General features: G+C 34.6%; 1 protein-coding gene across 1 annotated transcript in view; it reads left to right on the plus strand.

Moving 5' to 3' along the window:
- rasgrf2a (Ras protein-specific guanine nucleotide-releasing factor 2a) overlaps nucleotides 1–15,882 on the plus strand; it is an 88,016-nt gene that overhangs the window by 49,691 nt on the left and 22,443 nt on the right. The window contains exons 2-9 of the mRNA XM_062434499.1: nucleotides 5,001–5,107; nucleotides 6,603–6,750; nucleotides 7,138–7,227; nucleotides 9,291–9,544; nucleotides 9,942–10,021; nucleotides 12,527–12,720; nucleotides 14,217–14,326; nucleotides 14,781–14,899. Of these exons, the coding sequence (XP_062290483.1) occupies nucleotides 5,001–5,107; nucleotides 6,603–6,750; nucleotides 7,138–7,227; nucleotides 9,291–9,544; nucleotides 9,942–10,021; nucleotides 12,527–12,720; nucleotides 14,217–14,326; nucleotides 14,781–14,899 (1,102 nt within the window). The remainder of the gene's footprint in view (nucleotides 1–5,000; nucleotides 5,108–6,602; nucleotides 6,751–7,137; nucleotides 7,228–9,290; nucleotides 9,545–9,941; nucleotides 10,022–12,526; nucleotides 12,721–14,216; nucleotides 14,327–14,780; nucleotides 14,900–15,882) is intronic.

Genomic DNA, 15,882 nt, shown 5'->3' on the forward strand with positions numbered 1-15,882 from the left:
AGTGCCCCAAACCAATGTACAAGTTTGACCTGTGCTTATTTATTTTTTAAAAGTCAAAAATAAGCATTAAAACATGTTGTATTCATCATATTCTATAAAATGTTCACCTGGATCATAAAATAGTGATTATGAATGTGTTTTTCCCATGTATTAACATTTAGTAATGACTGATATGGGTGTTTATGAATGTGAATTGTTGTAAAGACTAATTATGAGTATATGAACAGTATGTAAAGGGTTAAAAGATGCTAATATGATATATATGTTTCTCCGGACAAAAAACTCAGTTAATGCAGGTTTAAATATATTAACATTATGTGTCTTTGTTGCAGAATAATGTATGTGCTGTGTTTGTTTTCACATTAATCTGCTGAAGGAGGAAAGTCTGTCTGAGTTCAGCTTAAATCTCAGTTTAACACATGTAACTATGAGCAGGATTTGTGACGTTATAAACTAGTTTGGAGCCAATCGTGCTTCAGTATTCAACTTACGTGTTGATGTGGAAACTTGAAGCCTGCAGAGCACAAACACTGAGAATGAACTTCACAGTGAAAGAGGAAATGCAGGAAAGCTTTAGAAATCAACAATATTTTCATAGATTCTGGATTTTCAATGGAGATGAGGAGATTTTAATAAGGTAATTTAACTGTTTTATTTTAATATGAAGAAACAACATGACATATAAATTATTATTCAGGAGTATTTTTATACATCTGAAAACTTGTCTGGAGGCGGGAATCTTTTAAAAAATGAAATGGCACATTTTTAAAAGTTGTTTGGCGACCCATTTGTATTAACATGCAGGAAAATAATGTAGAAACAAGATTTTAAGCTAAATATATAACTCTATATGTATACTACAGTCACATATGTTTTTAAATCTGAGAGCTGTAAAAACACTCTATACATATTTCTTTTAGTTGGACTTTTCCTAATATGACCCATAGTATGTAAAAATGGAAATAAAATGCATCATTTTTAAACGTTTTTGAGCATCTGATAAACATTTTTATGTATGCAAATGTACAAATTGGACCTTTGTTTATAAAATAAACTAAAAAATCAGCATTCAAACATGTTGTTATATTCTTCATATTATATAATATGTTCTCCTGAATCATAAAATAGTGATAATATATGTGTTTTTGTTAATCAAATATGTATTAATGAGGAATTTATGAATGTGAATTAGTGTAGAGACTAATTAGTCAGAATATGAACAGTATGTAAAGGGTTAATAACTAATATAATATATAATATGTTTGGATGCTCTCAGACAATAAAATCATGTAAGACAGGAGGGTCAAACTCATTTGATCTTATGTGGGCTGGATCATTAAAAAGATGGAAGGAAGGAAGGTAGGTAGGTAGGAGGGGAAGGAAGGAATGAAAGAGAGACAGAAGGGAGGGATGAAGGAAGGAAAGAAAGAAGGAAGGGAAGGAGGGAGGGAAGGAAAGGAGGAAGGAAGAAAAGAAGACAGGAAGGAAAGAAAGAACAGGGTTTGGAAAGATGGAAGGACAAATAGAAGGAAGAAAAGGAGGGAGGAAGGAAAGAAAGAAGGAAGGGAAGGAGGGAGGAAGGAAGGAAGGAGGGAAGGAAGTAACAAAGAAAGAAAAGGAGGAAGGAAAGATGGAAGAAAGGAAGGATGAAAGGAAGGAAGGAAAAGAAGACAGGGAAGAAGGAAAATGGGGCGGAGTGAACCCCTCAGCGGGCGGGTTCTGGCCCGCTAACCTCATGTTTGACCCTCCTGCTGAAAGAAGTCATAAATATAATTACTTTATGTTGCAGGATTATTATAAAGTTATAATATTGATGCTTTTATTACGTATAAAACTAACAAACGTAGACAAACGATCGTCTGCTGCACTGAGAAATCTGAAGCTGCGACATTAAACTGAGCCGACTGTTACCAACATGAGCAGAGAAATGCATCCTTATTCATACAGTAATTTAAATATTTCACTATGTGATGTTTATATACAGGCCTAAGCAACGTATTCATGCATAAACACATGATACATAAATAATGTATCTACTCTGATTATAATAAGAAGTGGAAGTAGTATATGGATGGATGAATGATTCAAAAGTGTGATTTAAGCCTTTTGTGGCCACAATATGGGTAAATATTCGTACCGTTTAATCTTAAATTATAACTTTGTTAACCAAAAATGCACAGACGGATCCATACCGTTAAAATCAGATCTTACTCTTTACAGAAGTTCACTACAATCTGTTAATGTTTGTGTCAAGCAGTACTAAATATGAGTTCTGAGTTTGACATACCATAAAAACTGTGTGTTGTTAACCACCCTGTCATGTTTGAATGATTTAAAAAGTTGCCAAATATATTAAATTAAACTTCAAAATTGTGAAAAATTAAGCCACTTTTAAATCACAGAAAAAAGTCTTATAATCTTGTTTCATAAGAATTGAATTCATTTGTTTTCTTCTCCAGTCAAACAAACCTCATCAGTCTTTTTATTAGAGGTTGAGCTGAAATCTACGGAAGCCCAGAAAGGACAGTGAGATTTATTTTTCTTCTTTTTTTTTATCTGATTTTATAGTCTGATCTGAATTATTTTGTTTCCAATGTTGATGACCCAAAGACAAGAGGAAATAAATGGTTTTCCAAGGATAATCACACAAAAAATCCCTCATTTAACTTTTTTTTCACCTATTTTTACAGAGGAGGAAAAAAAGACAATAGTAAAATGACCCTAGCTAAACTTTTTATTTCACTTGTTCTTGAGTCATAAACACTGGACGGAAAATAAATTAAGTCAGACTTAGAAATGTGGATCTCTTTGGATCTTCACTTGCCTTTTATCGATTAATCTGCTGATTATCTTTATCTATTAATCTATTAATTTGTTTATTATTTGGTCTATAAAACATTAGAAACCAGTAAAAAAAGCAAAAAACATCCCTCACAGGAGCCAAAGATCTTCAAATTCAAGTCAATTTTATTTGTATATAGCCTAATATCACACATTTGTCTCACGTGGCTTTAAAGTCTGTACATCATCCTCTATCCCTCAAGTTAAATAAGACACAAAATGCATTAAAAACTTTCTTAATGGTGGAAGAAACCTCAGGAGGAGAAATGTAATAAGCTTATATGGGTTAAATAAACTGAGTGTGAATACAACCTGAAATCAAAACTCATCATAAACATCTTCTATCATTCGTCATGTTATTATAGCTCATGGAACGATATTATAAAGTTTGATTAAAGCTCAGATATAAAACATATTTAAACTCTGTATATACTGAACTTCAATTATCATTTGTGCAGAATATCAACAACAATAAGACAAATAATAAAGATATAAAGTAAAGAAAAACCTACTACAGATAAGGCATTTACAGTGTATAAATAACTAAATAAATAGAAGGTAAATTTTGACTAGTGGACCTACATTTAGAGATCTTAATTTCCTCCGTCTGCTTATTATTAGATGTTGGAAGGATGCAGTTTGAGCAGCAGAGATGTTTCTGATAAAACATCATTCTGACCTAAAAACTCCTGAATTAGGAGGAAAAAGAGGCTGATTATCTTGCTGCTTTTTTCACAGAAGAACACAACACTGCAATTAATCTAATAGTGACACACGCAAACATTTCTCTGTCTCTTGACATATTTAAGGGGGCTAATTTTAAGGTGGCATAATCTCTCTCTCTACATTATCTTCTCTATCAGTACGAACCCAAAGACTCTCACAGAGCGTCTCCTGTCAGTTAATTAGCTCAGTGCTATACTGGTGCGGCGGTGCTGGAGGGGATCTAACCTGCTGTGACATGAAGGCTTGTAGCTCTTAATGTGTTGTGACAGTGCGGCGCTATAAAGACAGGCTGGTCATCTGTAACCAGAAGGCTTCCCAACACTTGCTGACGACACTGACTGAGCCGCAGCAGCTCGCAGGACGTCAGGAACGATCTGGAGCTGATATTAGAGGAGATATAAATGTGTATCGATGGGTTTTCATGCAAATATTTGGTTAATTTCTGCTCAGCTGTTCCATTATTTTGTCATATTCTGATTTTGGAGACTATAAAGTGATATAATCCCCAAAAAATTAATGTTCTTATTAGAGCCTGACTGATATATTGATCAGCCGATATTGACCTATCTAGTATCGGCCTGTATGTTTAGTTTAGTTTAGTTTATTTTGCACAAGTTAAAATGTACACAAAATATAATATACAGAGCAGGGAGAGGCAGAAAACTACACAAAATTACACAATATTATAGAAAATGATATGACCACATAGAACAAACCAAATAATTACAAACAATTAAAAATAAAAACAGAAATATGAGCCAATTTCAAACACTATAAAGGCATTTTATGTATATTTGATCCTTATTTCTTAATGCAAATGTATATGCATGGTCCCTGACAAACAAACTAATAAAATAACAATAAAATAAACACACCTGGACTGTTGACACATTTACAGTACAGCCTCTTCATGTGTCTTATGTGGATCAGATATATAGATGCTACTACTGCTGCACTTTACTATTTATACATGCATATATTTATATATTTGTACTATACACATATATTTTGATATACATATATATTTATTCATGTTCATGTATGCTGCTGGGATGGTAATGCTGAATTAAGTTTTGTTGTATTTTGACAGAAACATTTCAACCACTATTGGACTGATGAATCTCACTGATATATTTTATAATAATACATGCATTTTTTCTTGGAAACATACGAGAACAGATCGAGATTTATTTAAACAGCCTGTCATCTCATTAACTGCATTGAAGAGTTTAAAATATAAGACACAAATCTCACTTTTTAGCCTATGTAAATCAGCAGCTCTTCTTCTCAGTCTGACTTCATCTCATGATCTATTGTACCAGAAGAAGAGTGGGACAACTTCTCCTGCTTATTAATAGTTTTTCATTGTGGTTTCTCAGGTCATCTTTATGTCATTTTTCTTGATGTTTTTGTGTCTTTTCTCTTTAATGCAGCACTACTTCCTGGTGATTTTTGGCCACGATGGACAGAAACCTCTGGAGCTGCGTACCGAGGAGGAGTCAGACTGTAATGAATGGGTGGAGTTCATCCAGCAGGCCAGGTGAGATATGATTCATTTGTACTGCATTACATTTACTCACGTACTATACCTTTTTTGTTCTTGTTCAGTTTTAAGGCTTTCACTGCACTACATTTATCTGACAGCTTACAGTTACTTTTCAGATCAAATATAAGCTTTTACACTTACTGTAAACTTTATTAGAAACACAAATTCTACCTTTATGAGGCTCATATGTTTCCAGTTTATGTTGACATCATCAAAATTATTTAAGTTGTAGTTTGTAATGGTGGTGAACTGGATGCTTTACTCAAACATGTTTCTAATATGAACAAAATAATAGAAACTTTAGTAGCTAAAGTAGTACTTTTACTGTAATACTGCATACTACATCACTCACAATACTGAAGTACTTTTACTGTAATACTGCATACTACATCACTCACAATACTGCAGTACTTTTACTGTAATACTGCATACTACATCACTCATAATACTGCAGTACTTTTACTGTAATACTGCATACTACATCACTCATAATACTGCAGTACTTTGCTATTTTAATCCTCACTAATATATCCATACTATATATTTCCCTCCTATTTTCTATCATGTAATTAAACCTCTAATATCCCATAAGTAACATTCAGCAATTCTTCACTTTTCATAAGTTGAGGTGTTAAACAACAACAAACTGTTCTGTACTTTCTGCTTTTTTGTGATGATACACATTTGACATAACTACCACGTGTTATTCCATATCTGTGTGTGTGTGTGTGTGTGTGTGTGTGTGTGTGTGTGTGTGTGTGTGTGTGTGTGCACGGACGTGTTCTGCTCGCAGCGGTTCACATTTAGGTCACACTGGTGCTGTATTGCTACACTGGTTACATCACTCGACCTCTATTTCTCTCTCTCTCTCTCGTTCTGTGGCTGCGGTTCCTATTTTTATCTCAACATTCAGCAGAAAATCTGATGCAAACCACTTTTGTTTATTCCTGCAGAATGACATATCAGTCCAGTCTGCGACGAGGACAGGCCAAATTTTACAGTTTTCTGCAAGTTTTTGGCACATTTCTACTTTTAAAAAAACGACTAAAACACTTATTCAAATACCAAAATGTAAAAAAAAAAAACATTTATTTAGCACGTACTGTCAAAACTTATAGTATATTTAACTGTATATTGCTTGCACAGTATATATAATACAATTTTTCCCTTTTTTAATTAGTTCTTTAGTGCTACTTTTAATACTTTGCTCTATTTTATTGGCAAATTGATTGTTTTATTCTTTTCTCATTTAAAATACTTGTATTACTCACTTAAAAATACCTATATTATAGACGTTAATATTCGTAAATACATTATCTGTCTGTGTGTAGCATGTAGGGAGCTACAGCTGAATTATAGACATTTAAAATTAATCTTAAACCTTGAAAACTGCTTTTAATTAAATGAATTCTTGTCAATTGTTGCAGCTCCAGCCAGTTAAATCGTTTCTATACATGTTTAATTACATTATACTGTAATTATATTTTAGTTACTCTGACATCATCATCGAGCGTGAGATCCTGATGCAGAAATACATCCACCTGGTCCAAATCATGGAGACGGAGAAGGTTGCAGCCAATCAGCTCCGCACTCAGCTGGAGGACCAGGACACTGAGATCGAGAGGCTTAAAGCTGAGGTATGCATGAGTGCGTCCACATCTGCGTGTGCATGCATACATAAATCCACACATGCGCACATACACACACACACACACACACACACACACACACACACACACACACACACACACACACATGCATATACACAAGCACTCTCATGGATGGAGCACACGCAGATCAAAGCCTGCAAATGCATCTGTCATAATGGGGAAAACACTTTAGTCGAGAGCGCATGTTTCTCTTAAATTAAAATGCAGCGGGGCTCCAGTGACTCCTGGACCATTACTTCCTTATCATGCACTGAGATATTTGTTGTTTTGATCCTCTAAAGTAGTTTGGATGAATATGTTATCCTGTGTGCCGGTGCAGTATACTCAAATACTGGGGGCTGTTGTTTGTGTTAGATTGTAGTGTTGAACAAAGCCAAGGAAAGGATGCTGCCTTACCAGAACAACCAAGAGGATGAAGACCCAGATATTAAAAAGATCAAAAAGGTGAGTTCATGTCACTAAACATCAGGGTTGAAAAGTTACGGGAATTTTTAAAGTAGGAAACTTTCAATGGGAATTAACAGGAATAAACATTCATGTTCTTGTTGTTCAATGAAAGAAAGAAATCAGTCAAAATGTCGTTTAAAATTTTTTTGTCTGCTTATGACAAAACGAAATGTTTCTATACAGTTTGTATAAATTACCCCAAATATCCAGTTAATTTCCGTTAATTCCCATATATTCCCATAATGCCGATGAAAAGTTTCCAAATTAGAATATTTCCAAAATTCCCCATCTTAACTGAAAGTTTCCAGAAATGTATAAGTAATTTATCCGAAATGTTCCGTCCCTTTGCAACTCTATTAAACATGCATAAAGAAATAAAGATATAAGAGGAAAGGGGAATTTTCCAAGTTAGAAACTTTCCATGGGAATTAATGGGAATATATGGGAATTAAAAGGAATACATGGGATTCATGAGAATATATGGGAATTAACAGGATTACATGGGAATTCATGGGTATAAATGGACATAGACTTGAAATTTACAAAATTACATGTTAGCCTATAACAGGGAACTTAAATGTAGTCTCATCTACGTATAATCTTGGTTAAAATAAGCAGATTTAATGTAAATACAGTTGAATATCTCCCCTATTCCTCAATTACATGCACATAGCACATGACTTACTGCACGGCCATCACCTCCTACATGCACTGTGCACTTCTCCATCACATGCACACATGATCTCTAGAGGGGAAAATGATTATTTTTTGTTTTTTGTTGTTCAGTGAAAGAATTGATTAAAGTAAATAAATCAGTCAAAATGTTTTTAACAAATTGTATTAGTTTGCATGTCTGCTTATGACAGAATGAAATGTTTGTATACAGATGATACAGTTTGTATAAATTACCCAAAATGTCCAGTTAATTTCTGTTCATTCCCATAAATTCCCATATATTCCCATAATTACCATCTTAACTTCCCATGGAAAGTTTACATAATGTGGTTTTTGTTTTGTTTTTAATTGTATAAGTTTGCATGTCTGCTTATGTAAAAATTAAATGTTTATATGTATGTTTCTATACAGTTGATACAGTTTGTATAAACTACCAACAATTTTCAGTAAACTTCCGTTAATTCCCATAAATTCCCATAAGTCCCATTTTAACTTCCCATGGAAAGTTTCCAGAATGTTGTTTTAAAAATAAAAAAATGTGTATTAGTTTGCATGTTTGCTCATGACAAAACAAAATGTTTGTATACAGTTGATACAGTTTGTATAAATTACCCCAAATTTCCAGCTAATTTCCGTTAATTCCCATAAATCCCAGTTTAACTTCCCATGGAAATTTGTGGTGTTTTTCTAAAAATTGTATTAGTTTGCATGTCTGCTTATGACAAAATGAAATGTTTATATTTATATGTCTATACAGTTGATACAGTTTGTATAAATGACCCCAAATTCCTAGTTAATTTCTGTTAATTCCCATAAATTCCCATAAGTCCCATGGAAAGTTTCCAACTTGGAATATTTTCTAAATTCCCCAGTTTAACTTCACATGCAAAGTTTCTGGAAATGTATCAGACATTTTCTGCCCCTTTGCAACCCTACTAAACATGCATAAAGAAAAAAAGACATAAGAGCAAAGAGGACATTTCAAAGTTGGAAACTTTCCATGGGTATTAATGGGAATATATGGGAATTAATCGGAAAATATGGGAATTAATGGGAATACACGGGAATTAACAGAAATATATGGGAATTAATGGGATTATATGATAATTAATGGGAATATATGGGAATTAATGAACATAAACTGGATGTCTGCTTATGACAAAATGAAATGTTTATATTTTTGTTAATATATAGTTGATAGTTTGTATAAATTACCCCAAATTTCCAGTTAATTCATGTTAATTCCCATAAATTCCCTCTTAACTATTAACCCATGGAAATGTATCCTACATTTTCTGCCCCTTTGCAACCCTACTCAACATGCATAAAGAAATAAAGCTATGAGAGTAAACAGTGACCTGCTGTGCTGTGCCTTGGCCGTGCAGGTGCAGAGTTTCATGCGTGGCTGGTTGTGCCGGAGGAAGTGGAAGATCATCGTCCAGGACTACATCAGTTCCCCTCACGCCGAGAGCATGAGGAAGAGGAACCAGATCGTCTTCAACATGGTGGAGGCGGAAACCGAGTACGTCCACCAGCTCTCCATCCTGGTGAACTGCTTCCTCAGGCCGCTCCGCATGGCCGCCAGCTCCAAGAAACCCCCCATCAGCCACGATGACGTCAGCAGCATTTTCCTCAACAGGTACGATGAAGATTCCACTTTAACCCTTACATACTGTTGTTTTTTAACATGTGAGAGCTGTAAAAACACATTTCTTTGAGCCACACTTCTCCAAATGTGACCCACAGTTAACTTAAAAGGAAATAAAATGCATCTTTTTTCATTTTTGTGCATTTTTATATATGCAAATGTACCAAAATCAGCATTCAAACATTTTTATATTCATCATATTCTATAAAATGTTCTCCTGGTTCATAAAATAGTGATTGTAAATGTCTTTTCTTCTATTTACGTATAACTGATGGGGGATTTTATGAATGTGAATTGGTGTGTAGAGACTAATTATGAGTCAGAATATGAACAGTATGTAACGGTTTAAGGAAACTGAGACTTGTTGTCTTTTGTTTTTATTTTCTAGTGAGACCATCATGTTTCTGCATGAAATCTTCCACCAAGGTCTTAAAGCTCGGATCGCCAACTGGCCAACGCTGGTTCTGGGTGAGTAAAGCAGAGTTTATACGAAGTCTGCACAGAAAAGTGTTACAGCTGCTTGCACAATGCACAAATCATAAAATAACATTATGAAAAAGAACAAGAAAAAACTATTTGATGAGTAAAAACCATTTCCAGGGTTGTGAAAGTTACTTTGGAAATGTAATAGGTTACAGATTACTAGTTACTCTATTTAAAATGTAATAAGTAATGTAACTATTTCAATGACTTAATCAAAGTAATGTAACTTATTACATTTGATTACTTTTCTAATGTTCTAACCAATGTTTTCAACTGTTAGGGTAAGTGTTCCCTCCATCTGTCCTTCCTTCCTTATTTACTTCCTTCCTTCTTTCCTTTCTTTGTACGTTCGTTCCATGTGTCCTTTTTTCTTTCCTCCCTTCCAACTGTCCTTCCTTTCTTCCTTCCTTCCTTCCTTCATTCCTTCATTCCTTCATTCCTTCCTTCCTTCTTTCCTTTTCTTCCTTCATTCTTTCCTACCATCCTTCTTTTCTTCCTTCCTTCATTCCTTCCTAAGATCTAAGATCAGCTGTTAGGGTAAATGTTCCCATTAAGCACCAAAATCTAAGTTCAGGTGTTTTTCATGGATACTGACATGATTTATAAGGGAGATCATTTCTTATAAAGCAACATTTATCTCTCATTTGAAAATGTATTCATTAGTTCATGTAGATTTTGGAATATAAAATAAAGATATTTGATGAATAAAGTGGGTTTAATTGGTACTGTGACTCCATTTAAGCCCATGTGTGCTCGAAATAAGCCCACGTCATGATTTATTTACTAAATATAATAAAAAATATTGATTTCAAAGAATTAAAAACAGCAATATATGTATACAGTAACATGTTAAATATTTAAAAAATGAGGAAAAAACCCTCCTGAGCAAAATCTTAAAGGTCTGACTTCAGATGTAACCTCCTTTATAATCATCAACATTTTCATTAGTAACTGTAATTTAATAATAACTTACATTTATTTTCTAATTAAATTACATAACGCTCCCCAACACTGAGCATTTCAATGTAGTAGAAAAAGCAAGAATAGACAACCCATATTTACTCATATGGTCACTAATACAACAATATATATTTATGCTTCAGGCCTGTTTTTTCTTCTCTTTTATTTGTGCGGAAGTGCAGCGATGGTGTTTTGTGCTCTGAGTGCTGCCAGAATACAAATGACCTACACTCAACATTGTGCCTGAACACATCCTGTAGAGACTCGGGGCTGTTTAGGCTTCATGTGATGTTATAGTTATGTCTCTTAATACAGCATGCATACACCTTACCTAATTGTTTTGTGGGTGATGTCGTCTATATGTCTTTATTATAGCGACACATTGCAGTTATATGACGGATGTTTTAACCAGTAAGCGACCAGGACTCACCACTGCAAACCATTATTAACAAAGTCAAATTCCTGCACACTGTCGGAACCCTAATGTTGATGCTCACAACAGAAACCTGGTGCACAAATACAAAACTCATCAAAACTTTTGAATGATTTAAATGTATGTCTACCAGGTGCACATTAAACACGTACAGATGATACAAGCACATGTCACATTTACATTGAATTTTGTCATTGATTTAATTTATTGTTCCATCAACCTGCCTGCAGGGACTATGGGTGGAAAATAGTAACTTTATTAAAAAACTGGTACATGCATCTTGTTGTTTTATACAAGGTTAATGTTTTAATAAAAATAGAAATTACATATCACATCATTTGCATCATATTTCACATGTAAAATATAAATTGCACACATGCATTTTTTTTTAAAAGTCGACCTATTCACTGCACAACTTTACTGACTTATAGTCCTTTTCGCAATTAAGTTAACTGCTTGCTTGTATTTTGTCACAACTACATCACCAGAGCAAGATAATATATATTTAACCCTTACATAATGTTCAGGGTTCAATTTGACCCATTTTTAAAAACATTTTAGAGCTGTAAAAACACCATATATACATTCCTTCGAGGTGGATTTTTCCTAATGTGACCCTGAATATACACAAATGGGGAAAAAAATGCATTATTATTAATTTTTTGTGCAGCTGATACACATTTTTTATATATGCAAATATCCAAATTTGACATTCAAAAATCTGCATTTAAACATGTTTTTTGTATTCTTCATATTCTATAAAATGCTCACCTGGACCATAAAAGGGTGATTGTGAATATCTTTTTTTCACCCATAAATACATAAAAACACACACTGACAGCTTCATTAAGGATTAATCAAACATTTATTAATGACCGATGTGGGAATTTATGAATGTGAATTGGTGAATAGACTAATTATGAGTCAGAATATTATAAAAAGGATTATAAGGATTAACAAAAATAAGTCTCTAATTGCAGTTCACACCAGATTGACACGATATCAGCCTAAATCTCCTCCCTCACTGCTTTTCTATTGTCTTTTTCATTATGATACTCGTATTTTATGTGGCTTTTTTTATTATCTTTCTCCCCCAGCTGACCTGTTTGACATCCTGCTGCCCATGCTGAACATCTACCAGGAGTTTGTGCGTAACCACCAGTACAGCCTGCAGGTGTTGGCCAACTGTAAGCAGAACAGAGACTTTGACAAACTGCTGAAACAGTACGAGTCCAACGCCGCCTGCGAGGGCCGAATGTTGGAGACTTTCCTCACTTACCCCATGTTCCAGGTAGAGCAATGCACACTGCAGGAGTATATTCAGGAAAAAGGAGTATGTCACCAATTTCATATATTTGTGTGTGTGTATTTCACAGAGGTGGAAAGTAACTAAGTATTTGTGTTTAATTTTCCAGGTATCTGTACTTTACTTGAGTATTTATTTTTCTGACGATTTTTACTTTTACTCCCTACATCAGAGCACAAATATCTGTACTTTCTACTCCTTACATTGTCAAAACAGGCTCATTAACCCCTTAACCTTCGTGTCGTCCCCCCGTCTGTTTTGACTGTTCCTTCTTTCCTTCCTTCCTTCCGTCTGTCCTTCCTCCCTCCCTCCTTCTCTCTTTCTTTCCTCCCTCTCTCTTGCCTCCCTTCCTTCTTTCCTTCCTCCATCCCCTTTTCTTCCTTCTTTCTGTCCTTCTTCCTTCCCTCCTTCCTTCCTCCCTTACTCCTTCTCTCTTTCTTTCGTCCCCCCCACCTTCCTCCTTTCCTTCTTTCCTCTGTCCTTCTTTCCTTCCTTCCTCCCTTCCTCTTTTCCTTTCTCCCTTCCTCCCTCCTTCCTTATTTCCTCCCTCTCTCCTAACTTCCTTCCTTCCTTCCTTCCTTCTTTCCTCCGTCCTTCCTTCCTTCCTTTCCTTCCTCCCTTCTTTCTTTCCTCCATCCTTCTTTCCTTCCTTTCCTTCTTTCTTTTCCTCCCTTCCTTCTTTCCTCCTTTCCTTCCTCCCTTCCTTCTTTCTTTTCCTCCCTCCTTTCCTCCCTTCCTTCCTTCCTCCTTTCCTTCCTTCCTTCCTCCCTCCTTTCCTTCCTTTTTCCTCCATTCCTTCCTCCTTTCCTTCCTTCCTCCTTTCTTTCCTTCCTTCCTTCCTCCCTCCTTTCCTTCCTTTTTCCTCCCATCCTTCCTCCTTTCCTTCCTTCCTCCTTTCTTTCCTTCTTCCTCCCTTCCATCCTTCCTTCCTCCCTCCCTACCTTCCTTGACTCGAGAACAACAGGAGGGTTAATCTCATTGTGATTAACGAATTAACGCTGACAGCCCTTATATTTATATTATATATATTTTAAATGAATATGTTCTGTCTGAAATTCGGTTAGCAGCAAAACCAGACGGTGTCCAATGATTTTCTTTTCTGTGCTGGTTGTTAACAAAAGAGGAAAACTATTCTATTTCGTGTGCCGAGAATTTGTTTTCATTTTGTCGAGTTATCGGGAGAGCTATTGTGTATCATTGATGGTAAAAAAAAATCTTTTTATTCTTTTATTATTTATTCTTTTATTTATTTATTTTATTTATTTATTTTTGTTTTTTTAATTATTTTTTATTATAATATATAAATAAAAATGTAAAAAAAACACAAAAAAAAAACCATTTTTACTTCCTGAAAGTACATTTCAGAGCCTGTACTTTCTTACTTTTACTTGAGTAAAGGAGTTGAATCAGTACTTCTACTTTTAAGTACAGAATATGAGTACTTTTTGCCAACTCTGGTATTTCGTTGATATTTATTTTAGATCCCACGATACATCATCACCCTCCACGAGCTGCTGGCACACACACCTCACGAGCATGTGGAGCGGAAGAGCCTCGAGTTCGCCAAATCCAAACTGGAGGAGCTGTCAAAGTAAGCGTGTGTGTGTGTGTGTGTGTGTGTGTGTGTGTGTGTGTGTGTGTGTGTGTGTGTTTGTGTGTGTGTATAACCCATACATCCTGTTTAGGGTCAAATTTGAGCTATAAAAACACCCTAAACACATTTCTTTTAGCTGGATTTTTCCCTAATGTGGCGCACAGTATACAAAAATGGAAATAAAATGCATCTTTTTGTGTGCAGCTGAGCATTTTTAAATATGCAAATGTACACAATTCATAAAAACACCATTCGAACATGTTGTATTCTTCATATTGTATAAATAAATAAAGAGAATGCATTATCTGACAGCTTCATTGAGGATTAAGCAAACATGTATTAATGATTGATGGGGGGTATATGAGTCAGAATATGATCAGTATGTAAGGGTTAAGTTTCATGACATAAATGAAGAATGATGACGATGTTAATTATGGTTCACGTTTGTCAGGATGATGCACGACGAAGTGAGCGACACGGAGAACATCAGGAAGAATCTGGCCATAGAAAGGATGATTGTAGAAGGCTGCGACATCCTGCTGGACACCAGTCAGACGTTTGTCAGACAAGGTGAGCTTCATCTGAAACATCTGGCTCCGCATTTGGTGTTAGAGTCAGGGTTCTTCTTAATTTAGTTTTTCAGTTTGCTTTTTTTATTTCAGTTTAGTTTTAGTTAGTTGAACAAGTGAATAAGTAGTTTTAGTTTAGTTTTTATTTAGTTTTTAGTCTTAGTTTGAGTGTTTCAGGTATTAGGAGGGAAAAGCTTTGATTAGTAGAAACTGTAAAGGATGAAATAATGCTGACACTGAGGTCAAGTGAGCTGTGTTTGTGTTTGTCTCCCTACTGGTACTAGTCTGTTATCTCAACAAGTCCCTGGTTAGAAAGAACTAAATCAGCTCCAAACCCTTTAAAAAAAAACTCTTATCAGATCTTATTAAGTTTAACTTTTAACATTTACAAGTAGAAATGGCTAAAAATGGCTACTACTGAAAGGTGTTAAATCAAATTTTTTTGGCGTAGTAGCAGTTTAATGACCTTAAAATGAGCTGATATAAGATAAGATAGTGTCTGTCACTTTGTATTTTATTACCATGTATTTTTTATTTCTGATTTCTTTTTTTATTGTGTTTTCTATGTTTTGTGTGTTCTTCCTTTGTATGAAACACCTTATATCAAGGTGCTATATAAAGTTGAAATTGAAATAGAAATTAAAAAGCAAAAATATATTGCACAGCAGTAGTTGTAAACTTTTACAGTGTGTTTGTGTACGTATATTGGGGGGATTACTGTAATATATTAAATTAAATGCGGTAGCTGTAACCTTACTGTACTTCACCTGCTATTTCCTCCAAATACTAACCAAAGGTATTTGAGGTAAAAATAAAAATAAAGGTTTCAGCTCCTTGACAATGCAGCAAGAAAAAAAGAAGTTTAAATAGTTGTATAGCACTTTTTATACATAATAAAAAATAAAATAAAACTAAATAAAAAATGACTGAGCAAGATTTTCTCTCACTCTTCCCTCTCTCCATCATCATCTCCATCATCATCAT

This window comes from Scomber scombrus, chromosome 15 (assembly GCF_963691925.1).
Source record: "Scomber scombrus chromosome 15, fScoSco1.1, whole genome shotgun sequence".
Classification (NCBI taxonomy): Eukaryota; Metazoa; Chordata; class Actinopteri; order Scombriformes; family Scombridae; genus Scomber; species Scomber scombrus.